We start from the raw sequence: 22,197 nt of genomic DNA, 5'->3' as shown, positions 1-22,197 counted from the left end.
GTCTCCCGTCCCTAGCTCAGGCGCGCCGAGGACAGTCCTTGTGGGGTCCTCGTGGCCGGCCAAGATGGCTGCCCCCGCACTGAAGGCTCTGCTAGGCTGGTCAGGCTTGGCGCCGGGCTTCCTGCGTACTGTCAGTCCGCTTCTAGGGTAAGAGGGCAGCGGGCAGCTGGGAGCACCACCTGGGTCTTCACGGAGGGACCTGCGGGGAAAGAAAGGAACCACAGGCCGACCTACGCTGGACCTTGGAGAGAGCGCTGCTCTAGGGGTCGAAACACCTAAGTTCAAGCCTCTTAACCCGCTGCGTAACCTTGGGCCAGTCTTGAAGATTTAGTGACTGCCCCTTGGCTGGGAGGTCGGGCTATGTCGGGGTGTAACTCGAGCTGGAAGTGCAGCCCTGTTAAGAGTTTAGAGCTGAGATGCCTGGAGGTGGGTGGAGAGGTGAGCTGGCGGGAGCTTGTTCTTACCGTTAGCATTTGACTAGGAGGAAGCTTTCCTGACCTGTTTGGGGAAGGTCCTTCTACCTCTTGGGACAGAGCCAAAATTATTACTGTTCAGGTAAAGCTCGCGGCTTCCGTGCTGCTCACCCTCGTTGGCGGGTTGGCACACATACCTATTGTTAAGTCAAGCTTGTTCACTTGTGGAGTCAGCTTGTGCCTGCCTCCTTTGCTTCCCGCTCCCAGGCAAACCCAGGTGAGGTGGAGCCGCTATGGTGCTGAATTCAGAGATCCCCTAATTGACAAGGAACATTACCGCAAGTCTATGGCAGAGCTCACCGAGGAGGAGAAATATGACCAGGAGCTCAAGAAAACTCAGCTCATCAAAGCTGCCCCAGCGACGAAAACAAGCTCCGTGTTTGCAGACCCGGTGATCAGGTTAGATGGAAACTCTTGTTCCACGGACTGGGATTATCCCAGGGAGGGTCTGCAGCAAGGATACCATAATATAGCCTTAGAAAGCTAAATCTGTTGCTTTTCTCCTTGAAGTAAATTCACCAACATGATGATGAAAGGAGGAAACAAAGTACTGGCCAGATCTCTCATGAACCAGGTAAAGAGTTCCTCCTGTTATCTTTCTCTTCAAGAAGAATGGGCCAGGCATGATGACACATGCCTTTAACCCCAACAACTCAGGAGGCTGAGGGAGGAGAGTTGGAGACTCTAAGCAATTTAGCCAGACCCTGTCTCAACATTAAAAAAAAAAGATGGGGCTGTGGCTCACTAATTAAGCTCTTTGGGTTCAATCCCCAGTACCCAAAAAATATTAGAATCTATTCATATGCCTCTTTTTAAAATTAACTCCCCTGTAATGTATAGGGTTTGGGGCTTCAATGAGGTCCTGCAGGAGTCAACAACTGCCATTCCCTGCCATGTCACAAATCTCTGCCCACTCTTTCTGTCCTAGTCTAGCAAAAGAAGGAGGCACTTAAGAACTTTGTATTGGGGCTGGGGATGTGGCTCAAGTGGTAGCACGCTCGCCTGGCATGCGTGTGGCCTGGGTTCGATCCTCAGCACCACATAGAAAGAAAGATGTTTGTCCACTGAGAACTAAAAAAAAAGAACTTTGTATTGTACATGATGAGGGTTCAACTGTACTGTAAAGAACTGAGTGGTGGGAGTAAAGGGCAAGGTACTAGCTGGATGGGTCAACTCTATATGAAGCCTGGTGCAACTTCTTCCACTGTCTCCCTTTGCAGACTCTGGAATCTGTGAAAAGGAAGCAGTTTGAGAAGTACCATGCTGCTTCTGGAGAGGAACAGGCAACCATTGAACGCAACCCCTACACCATCTTCCGCCAAGCACTAAAAAACTGTGAGCCTGTAATTGGGCTGGTACCCATCCTCAGGGGTGGCCATTTCTACCAGGTGAGTGGTCTAGCAAGAAAGCAGGGCTGCCCTCATGGAAAACAATGGGAATGGAAGGCTAGGAGTGTAGCTCGGTGGCAGAGCACTTGCTTATTAGCATTCATAAAGCCGGGGGTTCCATACCTAGTAAAGGCCCTCCCCCACCAAAAAAAAAAAAAAAGATGGTGGGAGGGCCCAGAGCTGGGCCAAGAGATTGTTAGCTCTCTAGACTAGAGACCATCAGGATCTACTCACTTTAGTTGTATAAGCAGAAGACAGAAAAGGAAGAGAGCAAAGAAGTAGCTAATTGACATCTTCTGGTAGCCCATCCCTCCCACCTTCTGTTTAGCATCCTGTTTGTCCTAAACCATATATTTCTTTTGGCGAAGGGACTACGTTTATATCCCAAAGTTATATGCCAGTATCTAGCATAGTGCTTGACCCTTAACTGATGGTTCATCACTTTTAGTGGTATTGAACTTGGTATCTCTAGCATAGGTTGTAATAATCTTTGGTATTAGAAGGGTTTTTTTGCCTTATCAGTATAAACTCCATTATGGTACGAAGTTTCTCACTGCACCTTTAGTATCTGACACATAGAGCCTTGCAAATGATTCTTGTACACGGGGTCATGTTTTTAGGCACACTTGGTCACCCAGAGTAGCTATGTCACCCAGAAAACAGGGCTTTTTCCAATCGGTGCTTGTGGCAAAGCTTCCATTCGAGGGGAAAAGGCCAATACTTGGTGAGGTTTGCAAAGCCACTTATGTCTGCTACCCTGAGGTTATCCAAAGATGAGGGTCAAAGAAAAAAAGACAGAGCCATTCCTTACAGCTTTGGGAGTCAGGAGTCCCCAGCCATGGCAAGCCCCTGGACCCGCTTACCTGTCCTGTCCCCGCTTACCTGTCCTGTCCCCTCACCCAGGTCCCTGTGCCCCTAGCTGACCGACGTCGCCGCTTCCTAGCCATGAAGTGGATGATCACTGAATGCCGAAAGAATAAGCACCGGCGGACATTGATGCCAGAGAAGCTGTCACATGAGCTGTTGCAGGCCTTTCACAACCAAGGCCCCGTAATCAAGAGGAAGCACGAAATGCACAAGATGGCTGAGGCCAACCGAGCCCTGGCCCACTACCGTTGGTGGTAGAGGGGGAGGAAAGGTTCCCATCAGAGCCCAGGGCCTCTGCCATTTAAAAACAAGAAAACCTTATGAGCCACTGTTCTCTTGAAAAGTACCTGTGGGTTAAGGATATAGTTCCTTTTGAGAAGAATGGAGCAGCATGTTTGTTGCCTATCAGTCCTCTTCCTTTGGGGCTAGAATAGCTCTCCCTGTCCCATCTCTTTGTAAAGAGAGAACAAGTCAACTTATTGATTTTCTCCAAGAAACTCAGGGCCCAGGCTTCTCTTCACCTCAGAGTGGGCCTTCGGATACTATGAAAGGAAGAAATTTTTGTATTAGAAATGATTATTAGAAAATCTTTAATCTGAACTAGTATAACACATTATGTAAGAACTACCATTCATTAAAACTGGCTGGAGGATATAGGCTGGTTTCCACAGTAGTTTTTATACAAAATGTATAAAAAGCAGTTTCTGGTACGAGCTGTGCTCTGTGCTCCTCAAAATCCCAAAACATCCTATGGATGACTGTGATTACCCATTTTACATATGGGGAAACTGAGGCACCAAGGTTATGTTGCACCAATTATTATAGGGTGCAGTGGTTAGAAACTGCCCTTCTCTGACTGGCCCAGGGGGAAGGTGGTAAGAGAGAGGCTGATTGAGCTGTGGGGAAAGGGGATCAGTCTTGAGCCGAGGGAGCAGATCTGTTTGGTGTCCCTGCCAACCTCTGAGTGGAGGAAGGGAATGAGAGGACTATGGCATAAATGGGGAGATGTGGAAGTCTAGAAAGGGAAAGCCTTTGGGAGAGGCAGCTGTCTTGCCATCTTAGGAGGAGGGTGGAGTAAAGACCAGTGCCGCAGTGAGCAATCACTGAGCCAAACCTAGTCAGAAACCTCACTGTAGTAATACTTGTGGGCAGCCGGCGTGGTCTTCCAGCCAGCCGCCCGGAACTCAATGATCTCTAGCAGCAACAGCTGGGCCAGGGAGCTGAGGCCTGTTGGGAGCAGGAAGCCATCCCGGATCAGGACAAAGAGCTCATCCATGCGCTGCCCATTCATCTTCTCCAGCTGTTCCCCAACCCGGTGCAGCTGGAGCACCAAGCAGTCCACCTGCAGAGGTAGCAGAAAATACCTCATCAGTCTGGGTAGGACCTGCCTCTCACAGGAGAGGTATTGCTTGCTGAGTGTCAGGCCCCCGTGCCTGGTCCTTTATTCTAGTTTTTCATTTTCACACCTCCCACCATGTTACCCACATGTAAGGAAGGAAACAAGTGGCTGGTACAGTGTCACATGCCTATAGTCCCAGTGGTTCGGGAGGCTGAGGCAGGAGGATTGCAAATTCAAAGCCAGCCTCAGCAACAGCGAGGCACCAAGCAATTCAGTGAGATATCCTGTCTCTAAATAAAATACAAAATAGGGCTGGGGATGTGGCTCAGTAGACAAGTACCCCTGAGTTAAATCCCTGGTAACTGCACTCCCCCATACCCTCCTCCTCCAAAGAGAAATGAGTTCAGAACCTTGCCTAGAACATCTGGCCAGGCAGGCCTCGCTTGTTCTCCAAACTGCTTCTGAACTCCACTTTCCTGCTTCCCACTGACTGCCTGACCTGGTTTGGTTTCTAGGCCATCTGTGCCCACAGCTGGCTTTGGCTGTCACCATTCCTATCATAGCTTGGTTTTCCTGCTGGGGAGAAGCTGCTGAACCAGTCAGTCTTGGCTGCTGTCAGTCCTGGATAAATTCCAGACCCAGCAGCTTGTCATGTAACTATAACAGGCCTTAAATGTCCCCACCAGGCTGCTACCCAGAAGTGATGCCCTCCAAACCCTCTACAGCCTTCTGTGCCAGGGCTACCCACCTCCTCCTCTTTGCTCAGACTGTCAGGCTGGGCCAGCCGGAAGAGGCAGTCATAGACAGGGTTCACCAGGGCCATCATGGGCATATTGTTCACCTGTGGAGAAAAAGGAGGGGACAGAGTGGCAGCCATCTCTCAAGTTTGAAATGCTCCCCATGGAGCATTTCAAACTTGAGAAATGGTCATCTCTGCCTCACAGGGTGGCTGGGGCCTCACCCTCAGGTAGTCAAAGATGTTGCAGATAAAGGTGACATAGCAGACCCAGCCCTGCAGGGAGCGTGCCCTCAGCTGCTCCCGGGCTTGGTACTCCTGCTGCAGCCGGTTGAGGAGTCCACGACGGAAGACACTCTGGCCTGCTTGTTTACTCTCTGCCTGTGAGCCAGGGAGAGGCTGGTGAGGGGCAGGGGTAGTGATGTGGTCACCCCACCTATCCTATACTTCTCCCTGCCATTGAGCTAATGCTCTTCGTATCTCTGTCCTGCTGGCAGCCTCTTCCCACTACTGAGTAGTCTTCCTCAAAGCAGCTCCCTTTCCTCTGCCAACCCCCCAACCTGAATGATGGCGTAGCACATGCGTCCTGCTTCCTTGCTGAACACACAGTCCTGCAGAGAATGGTCCACAATCACATTGGCCACTTTCTCCAAGTCCACAGCGCCTGGATCTAGGTAAAGATAGGAGGGGAGTCTAGAGCTGCCTGCTGATCACATTTGCCTCCATCTGCTCCCAAGAGGAATTTGAGATATTTAGGGTATTCACATTATATGCTTAAATTTAGAGAGATGAAGAAGAGGCTGAGGGGAAGCTCAGTTATATAGAACTTCCCTAGTATACATAAGGCCTTAGCTTTGACCCCAAGCACCACAAAGGAGAATACCTACAGAAGGGGGTAAGTAACCACTCATAGAAGCAGCTCCAGCTATAAGACCCCTGGTTGCCCAAAGAGAGAAAACAGGGAGTTACGTGGCTGGTAGAGACCAAACAAAGCAAAAACTTCTTAGGACACATGTCTTCATGGCACTAGGTTGAGAAAGGAACACTATACTAAGCTGTCTACATCAATTTCACAGAAGAAATTTTAACCAGATGTAGCAGTGATGCACACCTGTAATCCCAGCTACTCAGAGGTAAGGCAGGAGGATCATACGTTTGATCCTGGGCAACTTAGCACCTGTCTTAAAATCTAAGAATAGGGCTGGGGATGTAGCTCAGTGGTAGGGTGCCCTTGGGTTAATCAGTACTGGGGGTGGGGGGAAGTTCTATGATTCACACACAGCTCCTGATAAGTAGGTATGCAGGTCTTTTCCACAGGCTTAGCCTGGCATGTGATGGGCACTGCTAATTGGAAGATGGGTCACCATTTTGTACTGATTGCTATAGAAGGAAAGCTTTGGGACACAGTAATTATCTCCTCTGCAAATCAATGTTTTCCATTCTCTATCCAAGTCAGGTAGCCCCATATAAGCAAGAGTGGGCTTCAGCAATGCAGAACCCAGCAAATCAAATACAAAGGATTAAAAGACAGGAACTGCTCTCCTCTTTCATGGGTATTTCAAAATAAATAAATGAATAAATAAAGCTTTACAGTCTGAGAGAGGGTTCTGAACCATTCTCCCAAATATCAGCCTTATTGTAGCTTATCGTCCAGTTCAAGAGTTAGATTGTGACTCCTCAGAAAGTGAAGGGAGAGGGATGAACATTCCCTGGCCTTAGGGCTCAGCCCCTTCTCTGCAGCTCCTGCCCCAGCTCAGGTGGAATCTCATGCTCACCTTTGAGTGCTGTCTTCAGAAGCTGTTGGGTCTCGGCATCAAAAGACTGGATTTTATACTCCTCTCTACTGGCCTCCCCCATGACCATTCAGATCCAGCAGCTCTTTAATGGTCTGGATTAATGACAGCACCTGAGAGAAGAGGCATAGGGAGAGGACTCAGGCGTGGAGACCAGAGCCCAGGGTTCCTAATCCTTCCAGCCCTGGGCGGGTCAAACAGTGCTTGGGACAGGTGCAACTGAGCGGTCCATGGCACTCAGTGGTTGACTTGAGAGCCCGCCAAGCCTGCTTCTGGCGGAGACTGGGCACCATCCAAGCACCTGCTGCTCAGTTTAGGAAACCCTAGGCTTCTGGGATTATTACCCAAGAGGAGAGATGAAGGGTGAATGCACCTACCCTCCAGTCCCAGCAGGAGGCAGGTTGTTCTCAGTCGATATCAGGGAAGATTTGGGGGAAGGGTTCGCTGAGCTGGGGGCGTGGGTAGGTGGAGGCTAGACTTGCCCATTTAAACCGGCCTGCTGGCTGCTGGCTCAGCTCCATTGCCACTGACCAGAATGAGGGCTCTGAGCTACAGCCGGCTCCGCACAGCGGGATCCAAGGCCCTCTCCCAACCTTCTCCCTCAGCTTTCACCAGGGTCGTCCTGTCCTCAAAACCCACCCGCAGGCGTCAACCGCCTGGATGGGTGCAGGATCCTCGTCGGCCGCCCCTGCCACTCGGAGCCCGAGCTCCCACTGTCCCGGCCAGCTTCCGCCCGGAACCGACTGGTTAAGCTGGCCTCCCGAGTGGCAGAAACCTGGCCCTACCCATCGGGACTCCTATTTCTGTGCTGCAATCCGGATCCTTCTTAGAGCGGGAGCGGAATGAGGCGTCCCTCTCTGGACTCTGTGCCTCCCCTCTGGCCAGAGGAAACGACCTTAGGAGTCCACAGACGTCGGCAGCCTCCCCCAGCCCGCAACGCCCTTCAGCCCTGCGCAGGGCGGGCGGCGGAGCCCGCCATGCGGTGTCCCGCGAGCGGGAATGGCTGCGTGACCCCGCGACCCACCTGCCGGGCCGGCGCCGCGCCCGCGTGCCCGGGGACTCCGGCGGCCACGGAGCGCGCGCCCGTCCAAAGTGCTGCGCGGCCGCCGCTGAGCTCATCTCCCGGCGCTGTGCGAAGCGGCTCGCCAGCGCCACCTGCCGGTCCCCGCACCACCGCGGCCGGATCCGTGGGGCTGCGCGGGATGCCTGCCAAGCTGCCTCGGTCGCGCCTGGAGAGCTCACCCTGCCTAGCCCCTCCTCAGCCGGTGCGCTGCGGCCCTGTTCAGGACCGCAGCCGCTCGTGCCGCTGGGCCGAACCTGCTCCTCCGACCAGCCGTGCGGGTGGGAGGAGTCCGTTGAGGGCGTGGCTTGGTCCAGGAGCAGCGTCTTCCAGGGTGGTGCAGTGTCCCCTTTTCCACCCACCAAGGTAGAGAAGGCGGAGGGCAGGTGTAAGAGCTGGGTCAAACCCTACCAACTCCCTCTCCTACTCCAACGAAACTAACGAAGTAAGTTTCAAGTCAAAGGGGCAGTTGAAGGGAAGGGTCCCAATTGGCAACATGCGGCCCATGTCTCTGTGCTCTTGGCCTTTCTTGGCAGGGACTGGGCGAGCTTCGTAGTTGCCGCCCCACCCGCCACAGCCCGGTCAAGAGTGTTGCCAAAGTCTCTCTGGAAATGGAGAATTCTCAGCTGCAGCAAAAATTCCCTTGTGAGCAGGAGAGATGAGCATAAACTTTACTCCAATGGAATTTCATTAAATACAATGATGCAGCTGCCTGCAGCAGGCCCAGGCCTTAGAGGGATCGGTAGCCTGGACCTTCATCAGCAGAAGGTCTGAACAGACCACAAAGAGCCAGGTCCAAGGAAAGAAGCATGATGGTGAGAAAGAACTCAGGGATCACAAGGTACCCGGGAAGGCCCCAGCACCCTCAAACTATGGCCACCCCCTGAAGGTGTGTCTCCAATTTGGTGCAGGGGCTGGAGCATCATAGCCTGAGTACCAAGTGAGGCCAAGGTGAAGGTGCTGCCCCTCCCTCCTCAGAGCCTAACCCACAGCAGAGCTGGCAGATGGAAAGTGTGGCAGTCATACCCCTGTAACTGAAGTTCTTCCTCCACATCTAGACACACACCTCTGTGGGTACCTGGGCTCTGGTAACTTCCCTGAGTGCCAACTGTGCCATCACCAGGCTGTCTGCCCAGCCCCTTCCATCCCCTTCTGCTCACTGGACAGCTTTGAGGCCATGACCCTTCTGGGGCTCCAGAGGACACACACACAGTGCTGTGCTGAGCTGAGAAGGAACATCCTGAGCAGGCCCTGATGCCAGCTGGCCTGGCTGTAAGCTCCTCACCCAACAAGGCTAACCCAGGGCCTGCAAAAGGGGAGCCAACCAAGGTAGAGTGGGGGAAGGGCTATGCCTTTACCAGATCTTGTCCATCAGCACATTCCCTCCACTTCCTGTAGGGTCACTGGTATGTCTTCCCTGGAAGCCAGTGCCTTGTTGGGAGAGCATGGTCTGGTGCTAGTGCCTTTGTAGACATAAAGTCTAGGTCTGGAGGCTTTGAAAATGACTGACTCACCTGGAACTTTATCCTTAGATTTATTAAGAGCAGCTGTAACTGATAAAGTGGAATTTGAGGAAGTTAGAGTCCCTTCCCTTATCCTGGGTAAGCAAAGATGCAGTTTGTAAGGGAAGGTGGAGGAGCAAGGTAAGGAATGTGCTTTTTTGCTTTAATGTCTATTAAAAAAGTTGTTGGGGAAAATAGCCCAAGGATGGGGACCAAACTCCTACAAAGAGCCCATTCCTTGCTCTCTGCACTCAAGCTGCAGCCCCTTCCAGAAGCAAGAGTTCCCCAATGGATGCAGCCATGAGTTGGAAGGTAGTGTCTGATTCCTTTGTTTCTGGGCTGCACTGAGAAGAAACAAGTGGGAGCTCCTTCTCACCGGTGTTGCTCGTCCCACAGCTCCAGACCTGTGCTCCATCATGGAGAAAGTCATGGCCCTTCTGATGGTATCCCATCCGGATGGGTCAGGGTTGCCACCCTGCTTCCAGTGACTGTTCATGCTTGGGAAGGCTGGCCAGGAGGGCAGGTGGGACAATAACCTTCAGTGCCACATGAGATCAGGTTTTGCTTCTCTCAGGAGGTGCCCTCCAGTAAAGACCTCAGCCTCTTCCTGCCTCCACAGCTAGCTGTCCGTCCTTTTCAGGCAGTGGAAGAAGTTACAGACAAGCTCATACCAGAAGAACACTAACCCTGTGGAGAGGGCAGCCTTGAGCAGGCTGGGGGACAGGCCCTTGAAGAAGCCTTGGGCACCTTCCTCTTGCAGCATCTGCTTGGTGCAATCCAAGAGGCCCCTGTATCTCCGCACCTGGGGAGAGAAAGGTTCAGGTTGAGCAAAGATGAAGTGAGTAAAACAGAGATGCACCTAGGACATCATGTTCCCAATAAATGCTTGCCAGATGAAGGAATGAAAGCAAAAACAGCAAGTAAGTTACTTTCATTCTTTCCACTCCAAGTAGGCTAAGTGAGACTTCACAGATGAAGTGCCTGAAGCCAGCAGCGGGACAGAGTTCCTTCCTGCAGAGGAGGCACAGGCTGAATGTGGCTCTGGGGATCCACTGACAGTTCTGGACCCTCTACGGAGAGGTGTCTCAAGTCCTTCACCCCATTCCACCTGGTTCTCCTTGGGCTACAAATCTAAATCTGGCCCTTGCTAGCTCTTAGCCTGACCAGTGCCACCCCTCCAGCCTGATCTCTTTGCCTCTAGTTGACACCACAAACTGCTGCTAGATCTGTTTCCTCAAGGCAGGACAGCCCTCCCTTTCAATAGCCCTCCCTTTCATAAACAGTCAAGTCCAAGCTCTGAGGCTGGCTTCCCTCCCTGACCTTGGTTCCCACTGGTCCTCCCAAGAGCCATCCCCCAATTATGGCCAAAACAGAATAGTCTCTGTAAGGAGTAAGACCTTCCTCCTCTGTCCTGGGCTCTTCCACCTCTCCCATTCCAAATTCAAACAGTCTCTACAAGACAGGTTGGTTAATGGAAATGGGTTACAAAACCTTACATTCAGTGTATGACCCCATTTTGTTGAAAAGTATATGTGTGTTTATTTATGCAAAGAAATTAAACTACAGGGGTCAGGCTGGGGGTAGAGGGACCAGTGCTGCCCAATGGGCAGGAGTTGAATTCTGGCTTCTTCATGTGAGTGCTAGAGTCACAGCTTTCTGCACAGGGACAGCTCACCTGTCCAAAGGTAGCTCGGGCCTGCTCAAACCCTCCAACCTGCAGCCGTTTCTTGAAGAGGTCCAGGGGATAGGTGAGGGTCTTACTGATGACTCCGGCTCCACAGCCACAAAGCAGGTTTTTGAGGTTCTCTGCACCAGAGAAATGAGATTGAGGGGAGAGGTGAGGAGAAGTGCAATCCCTGGTGGAAACTTAAATGCCATCAGGTCTAATCTTCACCACAAACCCAGGCCTCACAAGCATCCTTGGATGCCAAAGGGAATTTAATCTAGGAGCCAAAACCAGAAAGAGCCACTCTCAACAAGAATGATAACAGACTGCAGGCTGGACAGGCGAGGCCAGCAGGGCGTGAGCCTTTATGTAGCAGTCTCCCACTGGAGGCTATAAAGGACAGTAGGCTAGGCAATGGGACATGGTTCCAGGCTGTAGAGAGAACAGAATGTCCCTTCCAGAAAACAACAACAAAAAGTGAATTTGTAACTTGGATTCAAAACAAAAAATTCAGGCCGGGTGCAGTGGCATCACAGGCCTGTAATACCAGCAACTCTGGAGGCTGAGGCAGCAGAGTCACTCAGACTGAGCAATTCATTGAGACCTTCAGAAACTTAGTGAGACCCTGCCTCAAAATAAAAATAATAGGCTGGGCATGGTGGCGCACGCCTGTAATCCCGGTGGCTCTGGAGGCTAAGAAGGCAGGATCTCGAGTTCCAAGCCAGCCTTAGCAATGGCGAGGTGCTAAGCAACTCAGTGAGACCCTGTCTCTAAATAAAATACAAAATAGGGCTGGGGATGTGGCTCAGTGGTTGAATGCCCCTGGGTTCAAAAAAAATAAAAAAATAAAAAGGACTGGGTAGATATGGTAAAGCACTCCTGGGTACCAAAAAAAAAGGGGAGGGGGACCAGGACTGATCACTAGAAATAAATCTCATTGATACCAGTGATTGGTGTGGCAAGAGATAGAAGAAATAAAGTTGTTTCTAAGCTGCTGGGTTTACTCATTTTGTTGGCTACACTATATAGCCCGGTACAAGAAACAGGAGTGCCTTAGCTTCTGATGAGAAAACTATTTCCTTCTTGATTCAGAAAGAGACACATGGCGCAGGCTGGGCTAGGGCGATTCACTTGTGGAATGTCTCACCGCTGTGCTTTCTATTGGCCGGCATGACCCACTCATAGACGTGCTTCAAGGAGTTGTAACAAGAGAACTGCAACCCAGCATATGGGAAGATGGCGATCAAGGTGGGGGTCAATCCTTTGTAGAAGACCAAGGGTCCCTCAGTTCTATACATGGTCACCACAGCATCTTGTAAAGTCTTGTAAACCTGAACAGCACAGATGCAATTTGAGCAAGTTCAGTGAGTTATTTTTTTGCCCTACAACTAAGCTCATCATCTCTCTCCCCTTTATTCTAAAGATCCTGCCCCCAGGAGCATAATTTTTCCTGCCAAGAGGACAGTCCAGGAAAACTGGAGTACAGTTGTTTGTTTTTGTTTTTTTTTTTGTGTGTGTATGGTACTAGGAATTGAACCCAGGGCATCATGCATGCTAGGCAAGCACTCTACCACATCCCCAGCCCAACTCCAGGAAAACTCTGGACAAAGAGCCAGGGGTAGAGTTTTCTAGCAACTCCTTTTCTAAAAATTTATGTGACTGTTATATCCACATGTGTGCACAAAAGGGCCACACCAGAGCATCCTGCAGAACAGCAAAAAGTAGTGTTCGTCTGTGGGTGATGATTACATAAATAATGATCCACTGGTTCAAGAGAACACAGTGCAGCAGGATAATGAGGGGCTGGGACTGTAGCTCAGTGGTGGAGCACTTGCCTCGCATGTGTGAGGCACTGGGTTAGATGCTCAGCACCACATACAAGTAAAAAAATAAAGGTTCACTGACAACTAAAGAAAAAAAATTAAAAACAAACAAACAAACAAAAAAAAACAGGATGATAAGCCGGGCAAAATGGCACATGCCTGTAATCCCAGCAACTCAAGAGGCTAAGGCATGAGGATCCCAAGTTTAAAGCCAGCCTCAGCAATTTAGTGAGGTCCTAAGCAACTTATCAATATGCTGAAGACCTGTATCAAAAATAAGTAAGTAAATAAATAAAAAGGGCTACAGATGTGGCTCAGCGGTAAAGTGCCCTGGGTTCAAATCCCAATCCCAAAACCAACCAACTGAAAAAACAGGTTGAGGAGATCCACATGATTGATGTGGAATAATCCCCCAACAGATAAACAAACACAGCAGGATGCACAACAATGGGGCAGAATTTGTAGGGAAATGAACTATATACAGAGATTATGCCCCCCCACCCCCAAGGATATACAAAAGCCAGGAACAGCAACTGCCTCCATGGAGGGAAGGAAGCTGTGCAGTGTCTCTAGGGGCCAGGGGAAGAACGTTTCCCAAATACCATTTTATGCTGTTTCCATAGGTAAAGTGTGATATCTATGCAGAAAAACTACAGTTCATTTGCTTCTTAGTTCCTTTCTATTAAGACATATTTGAGCTGGGCATGGTGGTGCATGCCTATAATCCCAGTAAGGGAGTAAACTCAGGAAGCTGAGGCAGGAGATCATAGGTTCAAAGCCAGCCTCAGCAACTTAGCAAGACCCTGACTCAAAACAAAAAATAAAAAGGGCTGGGATGTGGCTCAGTGGTTAAGCCTGTCTGGGTTCAATTCCTGGTCTCCCCCCTGCACCCCCAGGATATTTGAAGTGGCCTGAGGGGCTCTGACTCAGCCAAGCTGGGGTATGGCATGGCATCTTGTTGAAAGTGGGGGCTGAGGGAAGACTTGCCCCTCTCACTGAGTGGCTCCAAAATTGCTGGTGGTCACGCTGAAGGATTCCACCCTGGGGAGCTCTGCGAAAGTGTCAAGCTCTAAGGGAAGTCCACTAGCAACTGCAAAGATGCTGCCTGGAGTTCCCACTCTGCTTTTCTGAAGAATGCAGAAACAAAAGTCAGACTGGATGGGTCATTTCAAGGTACTTTCCTTGGAAGGTGGGGATAGGAGACAAAACAATAGAAAAACAACTGGTTAACATCGTGTCACTTTACATTTAACTTAAAAAAAAATTTTTTTATAGTTGTAGATGGACAACATGCCTTTATTTTATTTATTTTTTTATGTGGTGCTAAGGATCAAACCCAGTGCCTCACACATGCCAGGCACGTGCTCTGCCACTGAGCTATAGACTCAGCCCCTACATCAACTTTTTTTAAAAAATATTTTTAATTGTAGATGGATACAATACCTTTATTTTGTTTATTTTCTTTATGTGGTGCTGGGGATCAAACCCAGTGCCTCACATGTGCTAGGCAAGTGTTCGAACCACTGAGCACAACCCCAGCACCACTACATTATCTTTTTGATCAAAAGATTAGGTAGAGGGGCTGGAGTTGTGGCTCAGTGCTAGATCACTTGCCTGGCATGTGTGAGGCACTGGGTTTGATCCTCAGCACCGCATATAAATAAACAAATGAAATAAAAGATCCGTTTACAACTAAAAAATATTTTTAAAAATAATAATACAATTAGGTAGAGGGAACTTCATTATCCCACTAACTGAAGCTGGCCTGTTTGGAAACTTTCGCTGTTCTCTCTCTAATCCTGATTTCTTGTAAGGTCGATAATATGCTTAGTTTCAGCTTCATGACTTAGAACTTCAATGTGAGTGACTCCACTTAGATTTTTAGTCTGGTCTGTTGGGGCCCTGGGCAGGAACTTAATCCAAAACAATGGCCTCCTGTAATTTTTATTTAGTAGAGGTAAAATGGTATTCTCCTAATACACTCTCCACTTTTCCCTTCTCATAGACTCTGTGTGTGTGTGTGTGTGTGTGTGTGTGTGTCTGTCTGTCTGTCTGTCTGTCTAGTATTGGGGAATAAACCCAGGTACACTACACTGAGCTACATCCCCGGCTCTTTTTATTCTTTATTTTTGAAACAGGGTCTTACTGAGTTGCTGAAGGTGGCCTCGAACTTGCAATGTTCCCGTCTCCATGTCCTGAGTCACTGGGATTACAGGTGTGTGCCACAGCACATGTCCTCATGGACTTTTATAAAAAGTCAGAAAGTGCCAGGAGAAGAACTAGGCACTGTCACTACTTACTTTTTTCCTTCAACCCCTCAGTGGTGCCCTGATGCATAAGGGAGACAGTGGGAAATTCTTTCTTTGTTGAGAACAACACACACACACAGAGCTATTTTTTTAATATAAATATTTTAGGTGTAGATGGACACAATATCTTTATTTTATTTACTTTTATGTGGTGCTGAGGATGGAACCCAGAGCCTCACACAAGCTAGGCGAGTGCTGTACCACTGAGCCACAACCCTAGCCCCAACACACAAAGCTATTCTTAAATATGACCAGGAAAGAGACATTATGCTAGAAACTATTTCAGGGTTTAACCCCCTGGTCTGTCTCAGCAAGTCCTTCCTTGAGCTTGACTCAACTACCCCATTCCCTCCAACCCATTCTTTGTGGAAACAAAGGAGACCCTTACAATAATAGACGCAGAAGTTTTCAAGTCCTACTTTTCCAGATGCCTATCTTCACCCAACCCACTACTGGGCACATATTTGTTCTGTTTCACATCCCTACCTTCTGTCTCCCCAGGGAATCCATGAGGATTCCTTCAGGACATGGAGCATCTGCATGGTGCTGACCAGTTACAGATTTGACAAATTGGCCACTGCACTGAGAACCCAGGTTTGCCCCAGTTTGGCCTCCTCCAAAATCAAAACCCCCAACTTTTGCATCACCTTCCTCATCCAGGTCCATGCCTGGCCCTGGCCACTTACCCTGGGCTCACCCTGAGCTGCAAAGCGGGTGCGCAGAACATCCACAGGGTGCACGGTGAGGGTGGCTGCACAGGCAGACAGACCGCCACACACAAAGTGCACCGAGAATTCACGGGCATCGTACAGGCTGGCTCTGTGGACCAGCTCAGTCAACAGCTCAAAGGACAAAAACTGCAAGAAAGAGTGAAAATCACTAATGGCCCAAAAGATGAGTGAGGGTTCAGACCAAATGCTTCCCAATATACCACCCGCCACCCGGCAGGTGGTATATTGGGAAGCATTTTGGGGAAGCATTTTTTTTTTTTGTAGTTGTAGATGGACAACATGCCTTTATTTTATTTATTTTTTAATGTGGGGCTAAGGATCAAACCCAGTGCCTCACACATGCCAGGCAAGTGCTTCCCTTTCCCCAGGGAGGGGGAAAGGGCTGAGGAAATACACTCCTTGAGCAGTGACCAAACACAAGAAATACTTTTATAATTATGTAAAACTCAAATGCCTTATCTCTAAGCACAGTGCATGTAAAAAAGAAAAACAAACAGACTCATAAATCATTAAAGTAGAGTCAGACACCAAAGAATTAAGAAAGCAGACAGAGGGGCTGGGGTTGTGGCTCAAGAGGTAGAGCACCCGCCTAGTATACATGAGGCACTGGGTTCAATCCTCAGCACCACATAAAAATAAAATAAAGATATTATGTCCACCTATAGCTAAACAATAAATATTTAAAAAAAGAAGAAGAAGAAGAAAGCATTCAGAGATAGATGGGGGTGTAGCTCAGCATTAGAGCCTTGCCTAGCACGTGTGAGGCCCTGGGTTCTATCCTATCAAGCAACTCTCTCTCTCTCTCTCTCTCTCTCTCTCTCTCACACACACACACACACACACACACACCGGGGAGAAAATTTTATATCAGAAAACTCCACTTGTTCACTTAGTTTTCTGACAACTAGGAAAGATGGCCATCATGTGATTCTTGGCAGAGGACCCCCTAACAGCTGGCACCAGCAATGTCTGAGAACCACTCTCCTCAGACTGTTATCAGAAGAGTGTTTCACAGGGTGACACCCTCACACTCAGATCTTCCCCCAGCCACTTCAGCTTCCCTATGTCATCAGGGCGCAGTCTTCATTCACCACACTGCAATGCCTCCTTGTGTACCAGCTGGGGAGATGGAATGACAGGGCATGTGTCAGCCCGGTAAGCACCAGACTTGAGCCAGGACTATGATGTCATTCAAAGAGGAGGCAGGGATTACTCTGGCACTGACTGCCTGGATGGGGATCCTATCTCTGCCACCTTTGTTTTTTTGTTTTGTGGTGCTGAGGATTGAACCCAGGACCTTGTACATGTGAGGCAAGCACTCTACCAACTGAGCTAGATCTCTAGCCCTATCTCTGCCACTTTCTCATGAGTGACTTTGGTTGGATTAAGAAAGCTCTGTCTCGGGCTGGGGATGTGGCTCAAGCGGTAGCGCGCTCGCCTGGCGTGCGTGCGGCCCGGGTTCGATCCTCAGCACCACATACCAACAAAGATGTTGTGTCTGCCGAGAACTAAGAAATAAATATTAAAAATTCTCTCTCTCTCTCTCTCTCCTCTCTCACTCTCTCTTTAAAAAAAGAAAAAAGAAAGCTCTGTCTCAGTCTCAGTCTTCTCATATGAAAACTAGGAGTGACATCAGAACCTGCCTCACAGGAAAGCTATGAGATAGTATATATAAATGCTTAAAATAGGGGCCAGGCCCACAGATTGCAAGGGCTTCCCATTACCACCACAACCACCATACAACTACATACTGTATGCCATGAGACAAACTGACATCAGCTGAAGGAACAAATGACCAGAAGTCAAGAAGCCTGGGTTCTACTCCAAGCCCACCATGGGTAGGCCACATGGCCTCGTCAGCTCACGTAACCTCCCTGTGGTCCACACAACACCTCTCTACCTTCCTCTCAATGCCCCTGTGAAATTCAAATGAAGCACACACGCGATGATGGTATTTTGAAAAATGAAAGGCATTAGTATCACCCTTTGCCAAGCTGCCTGGGGCAGAATGTCAGTCTCCTAGGTACAACACTTGTCACTGAGATGGACCTGGGGATATAGAGAAGGGAATGCCAAGGTATAGTTCAGTCTGATGTCACATTCCTCAAGCGAGTAGCATGGGAGCTGCCTCTCCTCACCCTCCCTCTGCTCCTCCACTGAGCAACATGACCCCAGGGGCCTGGTCAGGTCCTTGCCACCTACTTGGACAGCTCCATAGCCAATGGACAGAAGTTGGGCTGGGATGTGTCCTTTCCAGAACGCTGCTGGGCCTTCTTCCTGCAAAATCTGCCTCCCAGCCTGTAGGATCCCATAGTATTTTGCATTGGGGTCACTGCGAGACAGGCGCTCAATCTGAAGCTGGGGATCAAAAGTGAACAGGTCAGGATGGTGGCAGAGGGGGTGGGGTGAGAAGGGGAAATTTCATAAAAGCTTGAGGGCAACAAATCACTTCACCTTGACAAAATTGTGTTTCAGAAACTGCTTTTGCAAGAAAAACTGAATTTGTCTTCCAATCCCTCACAAGGCAAAAGGGGAAAGGGTACCTGGAAACGGATCTTGATGACATCCAACGGGCTGATCAGTGCCCGAGTGATAAGTCCAGACACAGACCCTGCCACTGCCACCTCAAACTTGGAGTTACTCCTACCATCTTCTTTGGGGTCATAGCCCACCATCCCTGCTTCTGGTCCATCCAACGTCCATCAGTATCAAGCTACGTGCAAGAAACAAGGAGTAAATATGAAGGAAAGTTTCTTAAGGTCTTTCAAACATCACCTCCTCAAAGCAGCCCTCCCTGCCCAACCCTTCTAAAATAGCAACAGTCTTTTTCTTTGAAGCCTTATGAGATTTTGATAACTGTATATTTGTTTCTTGTCCCCCCCATGCAAAACCCATCATCTCATCTGTTCACCCCTGCCCTTCCAGCACTAGAATAGAGCCCATCATAGTAAGTGCTCAATATCTGGGGACTGAATGAATGAACAGGCTTGATAAGAAATCATTCATGTCCAGAGATCAGGTGGTTTTCCAATGACCTCTGACAACTAAATGGTAAACCCTGCCTGAGGTAATGTGCGCCCCCCGGGAGGCTGTCAGTCATATGGTGTCAGAGACCAAGGATTATCTACAAGCACCCCACTATCCAAAGGAGAAGCCAAGTGACCCCTGAGCCCCTTGGCATTTCCCTTCTTCTTCTTTCTTTTTTTTTACAATTTTTTCAATGCTAGGGATTGAACCCAGGGTCACATGTGCCAGAAAAGTGCTCTACCACTGAGGTAAATGGCTCACTCTGCCTTCCATTCTCCCCCTCACCCCCCGGGTGGTACCAGGGATTGAACTCAGGGGCACTCGACCACTGAGCCACATCCCCAGCCCTATTTTGTATTTTATTAGACACAGGGTCTCACTGAGTTGCTTAGCGCCTCACTATTGCTGAGGCTGGCTTTGAACTAGTGATCCTCTTGCCTTAGCTTCCTGAGCCACTGGGATTACAGGTGTGCGCCACTACACCTGGCTGTTTCCCATTCTTTACACACACCTTAGACCCACCCGGCACAGTGGAGCTGTACTATGCTATGAAACAATGTTCCAGCCCCACCTGGGCCAGACCTACTGACCCCTTCAGCCTCACTCCAGACCATTTTCCCTTCTGTACCTAACCAGGGAGGTCTCAGTGCTTCTGACCAGTTTCCACAAAATGCTGCGGGGACACCTAACTGCAAGCCTTACCTCTTGGCACAATTCCTGGTGTCCGAATGGCAGCCCCACTCCCAGCCCCTTCTCTTCCCTAGGGCAGCTCCTCTGGTCCAACAGCTCTAACTACAGAGCATCCCCTCCTGGAGATGCCATTGTTTTCTTCTAGCACCAGCAACTGCTAGTATGTGTTCTCCACCTCTGCCCACAGGAAGGTGGACCCACAGGGGCAAGACCCAGCCACCTATCTACATCTACATCCCTGGAGACCAGCACAGTGCCTGGCATGCAGCAAAGACTTAGAAAACTGTCAGTGAATAAATGATTAAAAACCAAAGAATTTCTACTGCTTGTTTCAGCAGCATATATACTAATATTGGAACCACAGAGATTAGCAGAGGTCTGAAAAAACCAACAAACCCAAAGAATTTGTAGATTATGGAAGTTATAACTTTACAGAAAGTTTAGAAGAGATAATAGAAAAAGAACCTGCCATCTTAATATTTTTAACTTCATATATTCCTTTTTAGGGTTTTGTCTCCATATTTTGGCTTACAGAATGTGAATGTCATAAGCATATTTTTATGTTGTTATAAGAATTTCACCAAACCAGGTGTGGTGGTGCATGCCTATAGTCCCAGTGACTCAGGAGGCTAAGGTAAGGGGTGGTAAGTCCCAGGCCAGTCTCAGCAACTTAGCAAGGCCCTCAGCAACTGAACTAGACCCTGACTCAAAATAAAAAATTAAAAGGGCTGGGGAGGATGCTGTGTGGGAGATTAAAGTTAGTAACTGAAATATTTAAAAGATTACGTCCAGTTGGGCACGGTGGCACACACCTGTAATCCTAGCAGCTCGAGAAGCTGAGACAGGAGGATAACAAATTCAAAGCCAGCCCAGCAACTCAGTGAGACCCTGTCTCTAAGTAAAATACAAAATATGGCTGGGGATGTGGCTCAGTAGTTGAGTGCCCTTGAGATCATTCCCTGTTACCCCTCCAAATAAATAAATAAATAAGAGGAGCTGGGGTGTGGCTCAGTGCCCCTGAGTTCAATCCCCAGTACCAAAACAAAACAGGTTTCAGTATACTATGCCTGAAATATGTTTTTTTTTATTAAAGAAAAGCAGCAATATCTAAATCCGCTCCATATAGTTGCATAAAATATAGAAACAAAATCTGTAACAATGCACATATAGGACAGGTGATTGGTAAATTAGGTCTGGGAGAAGGGCAGAAGGAAGATACCTCTCTCTCTCTCTCTCTCTCTCTCTCTTTGTAGTTCTATATTGTTTTAATTTGGCATTAAAACAAAACTAAACTAAAACTAAATATGTAATGACTTGAGAATGGGCTTCAGAATTAACCTAGTTCTTGAATACTTGTAGTAATGGGGAGGTCACTGCCCTACATAGTGACCCTCCACTTCCCCAACCCATCATTGATTTTTTTTCTCCTGTCACCCACCCTGGACCCCCTCCCAGGCACCTGTGAGAGGCAGGTGACCTGACCTAATGGTTAAACCTCTCCCAGTATTTCCCTGGGACTGCTCAGGTCACCCGGAACAGTATCAGTTTCCTGCATTCTTGGAGAGAATCAGGGGTAAGTCCAAGTGGCAGGTGTTCTGGCTTAGTCTCAGGAGTCACCAGGAGGATATCAGGCTCTTTCCTCTGGAAGCTCAGGATATAACTGAATGATTCACAAGCACAGTGAAAGGTGATGGGAAGGCTGGGGTGTGTGGAGATTTTTATTAATAAGCAGTTCTGTATAGCTGGAGATAATATAGACCTGAGCTCAAGAAATTAGAGCTATCATTGGGCAAGGTGGTGCAAGCCTGTAATCCCAGTAACTCAGGACGCTGAGGCAAGAGGACAGCCTGGGCAACTTATTGAGAAACTGTCTCAAAAAATAAAAAGGACTGGGGATGTAGCTCAGCGGTAAAGTACACCTGGGTTAAATGCCCAGTATCAAAAACCAAGAACAAAAACATGATTAATATGCATGATATAAGGTAGCACCCAGAGACCGGAGACTGCTGGTGAGCGTGGCAGACTGGGTGGGGTGGGATTGTGACAGCTGCCTTCTCCACCCTGCTTCTTTTCCGCGGAAGACCCCAGTACTCCAGTACACAGGTGACCGTGGTGAGTGCCTGGGTGCTCATGTGCTCAGCTGAGGGACTCTGCAGAGGTCCCCCACGTGGCATACCAGAGTCCAGGTGTGCCTCAAGGTGTCTTGTTTCCCCAAGTCAGAGAGCTCGCCTTCCATGTGGGATCCGCGGGTGCGGGGGAGGAGGGGTACGGAGTTTTACCTCCAGCGTCCCCTGAAGATGCCTCTAGAGTCAGGTGTGTCCTTGAGTACAGTCCCAGTCCCCGCCTCCGCGTGAGTACCAGCTTGTGTGTGCTGCCCGCGGTCCGCCCGGGAGAGCGAGTGTGCAGGTCCGCGACAGGACCGCGAGGAGGGAGATGGTAGAGGTCACTCACCTACTCAGCGGGCGCTGCCAGACTCCCCGCGCTCGGCACTCCCGCCCTGCACACGCAGTCGAACAGCAAAACTGTAAAGCGCTTGGAACAAACTGACGGGCCTCTAGGCCAATCACCGCGCAGCGCCCGGCAGAGGCTAGACCAATGGTTGTTCGTTTGAGACTCAGCCAGCGCCTCCCGCAAGGAGTCACTGGGTAATGTAGTCTTCCGCTCTAAAGGGCTTCCTACCCGAACCGCGAGACGCAGAGCCTCCTGGGAGATGTAGTCCTACTGAGCGTGCGCGCGCATGATCCTGATGCACCGCTAGAAGGCGGGTCAAGAAGGCGTACTGAGACGTTAGAG

The 22,197-nt window shown here is 49.3% G+C and overlaps 3 protein-coding genes across 13 annotated transcripts; 1 reads left to right on the top strand and 2 right to left on the bottom strand.

The window, feature by feature from the left end:
• Positions 1–14: 14 nt before the first annotated feature.
• Positions 15–3,382, top strand: Mrps7 (mitochondrial ribosomal protein S7). Its single transcript, XM_005332552.4, has 5 exons — positions 15–147; positions 681–872; positions 984–1,047; positions 1,694–1,861; positions 2,765–3,382. The coding sequence occupies exons 1-5, from the start codon at positions 65–67 to the stop codon at positions 2,984–2,986; spliced, it is 729 nt and encodes a 242-aa protein (XP_005332609.1). The 5' UTR covers positions 15–64; the 3' UTR covers positions 2,987–3,382.
• Mif4gd (MIF4G domain containing) lies at positions 3,302–7,943 on the bottom strand. Of its 4 annotated transcripts, none has more exons than XM_078041702.1 (6): positions 7,621–7,943; positions 6,579–6,709; positions 5,364–5,473; positions 5,029–5,184; positions 4,816–4,908; positions 3,302–4,070 (listed from the first exon to the last, which is right to left on the bottom strand). In XM_078041702.1, the coding sequence occupies exons 2-6, from the start codon at positions 6,664–6,666 to the stop codon at positions 3,843–3,845; spliced, it is 675 nt and encodes a 224-aa protein (XP_077897828.1). In that variant the 5' UTR covers positions 6,667–6,709; positions 7,621–7,943; the 3' UTR covers positions 3,302–3,842. The 4 variants fall into 4 exon arrangements, with proteins under 4 accessions (XP_077897828.1, XP_005332608.1, XP_013217104.1 ...); XM_005332551.4 differs by lacking the exon at positions 7,621–7,943 and adding an exon at positions 6,974–7,614; XM_013361650.3 differs by lacking the exon at positions 7,621–7,943 and adding an exon at positions 7,236–7,614.
• A 1,230-nt stretch (positions 7,944–9,173) lies between these two features.
• Slc25a19 (solute carrier family 25 member 19) lies at positions 9,174–21,987 on the bottom strand. 8 transcript variants are annotated; one of them, XM_013361710.4, is made up of 7 exons: positions 21,856–21,987; positions 18,231–18,400; positions 17,890–18,045; positions 15,643–15,813; positions 11,972–12,155; positions 10,834–10,964; positions 9,174–9,960 (listed from the first exon to the last, which is right to left on the bottom strand). In XM_013361710.4, exons 2-7 carry the CDS (start codon positions 18,360–18,362, stop codon positions 9,778–9,780), a joined length of 957 nt encoding a protein of 318 aa, XP_013217164.1. In that variant the 5' UTR covers positions 18,363–18,400; positions 21,856–21,987; the 3' UTR covers positions 9,174–9,777. The 8 variants fall into 8 exon arrangements, with proteins under 8 accessions (XP_013217164.1, XP_013217165.1, XP_005332614.1 ...); XM_013361711.4 differs by lacking the exon at positions 21,856–21,987 and adding an exon at positions 21,581–21,849; XM_005332557.5 differs by lacking the exon at positions 21,856–21,987 and adding an exon at positions 21,684–21,849.
• Positions 21,988–22,197: the final 210 nt, after the last annotated feature.

The sequence above is a fragment of the Ictidomys tridecemlineatus genome, chromosome 3 (genome assembly GCF_052094955.1).
Source record: "Ictidomys tridecemlineatus isolate mIctTri1 chromosome 3, mIctTri1.hap1, whole genome shotgun sequence".
Taxonomy (NCBI): Eukaryota; Metazoa; Chordata; class Mammalia; order Rodentia; family Sciuridae; genus Ictidomys; species Ictidomys tridecemlineatus.
Note: the sequence above shows the minus strand (reverse complement) of the source record. Positions and strands in the feature narration are given on the sequence as shown.

Bases quoted from the DNA above. Each gene is read 5' to 3' on its own strand.
- Mrps7 (XM_005332552.4), top strand. From the start codon at position 65: ATGGCTGCCCCCGCACTGAAGGCTCTGCTAGGCTGGTCAGGCTTGGCG. The intron at 873-983 runs GTTAGATGGAAA...TTCTCCTTGAAG, and splicing joins TTTGCAGACCCGGTGATCAG to TAAATTCACCAACATGATGA. The intron at 1,862-2,764 runs GTGAGTGGTCTA...CCCCTCACCCAG, and splicing joins GGGGTGGCCATTTCTACCAG to GTCCCTGTGCCCCTAGCTGA.
- Mif4gd (XM_078041702.1), bottom strand. From the start codon at position 6,666: ATGGTCATGGGGGAGGCCAGTAGAGAGGAGTATAAAATCCAGTCTTTT. The intron at 5,185-5,363 runs GTTGGGGGGTTG...CCTGGCTCACAG, and splicing joins TGTGCTACGCCATCATTCAG to GCAGAGAGTAAACAAGCAGG. The intron at 4,909-5,028 runs GTGAGGCCCCAG...TTTTCTCCACAG, and splicing joins ACATCTTTGACTACCTGAGG to GTGAACAATATGCCCATGAT.
- Slc25a19 (XM_013361710.4), bottom strand. From the start codon at position 18,362: ATGGTGGGCTATGACCCCAAAGAAGATGGTAGGAGTAACTCCAAGTTT. The intron at 18,046-18,230 runs GTACCCTTTCCC...TTTGATCCCCAG, and splicing joins TCATCAAGATCCGTTTCCAG to CTTCAGATTGAGCGCCTGTC. The intron at 15,814-17,889 runs GTAGGTGGCAAG...TCTTTCTTGCAG, and splicing joins TTGGCTATGGAGCTGTCCAA to TTTTTGTCCTTTGAGCTGTT.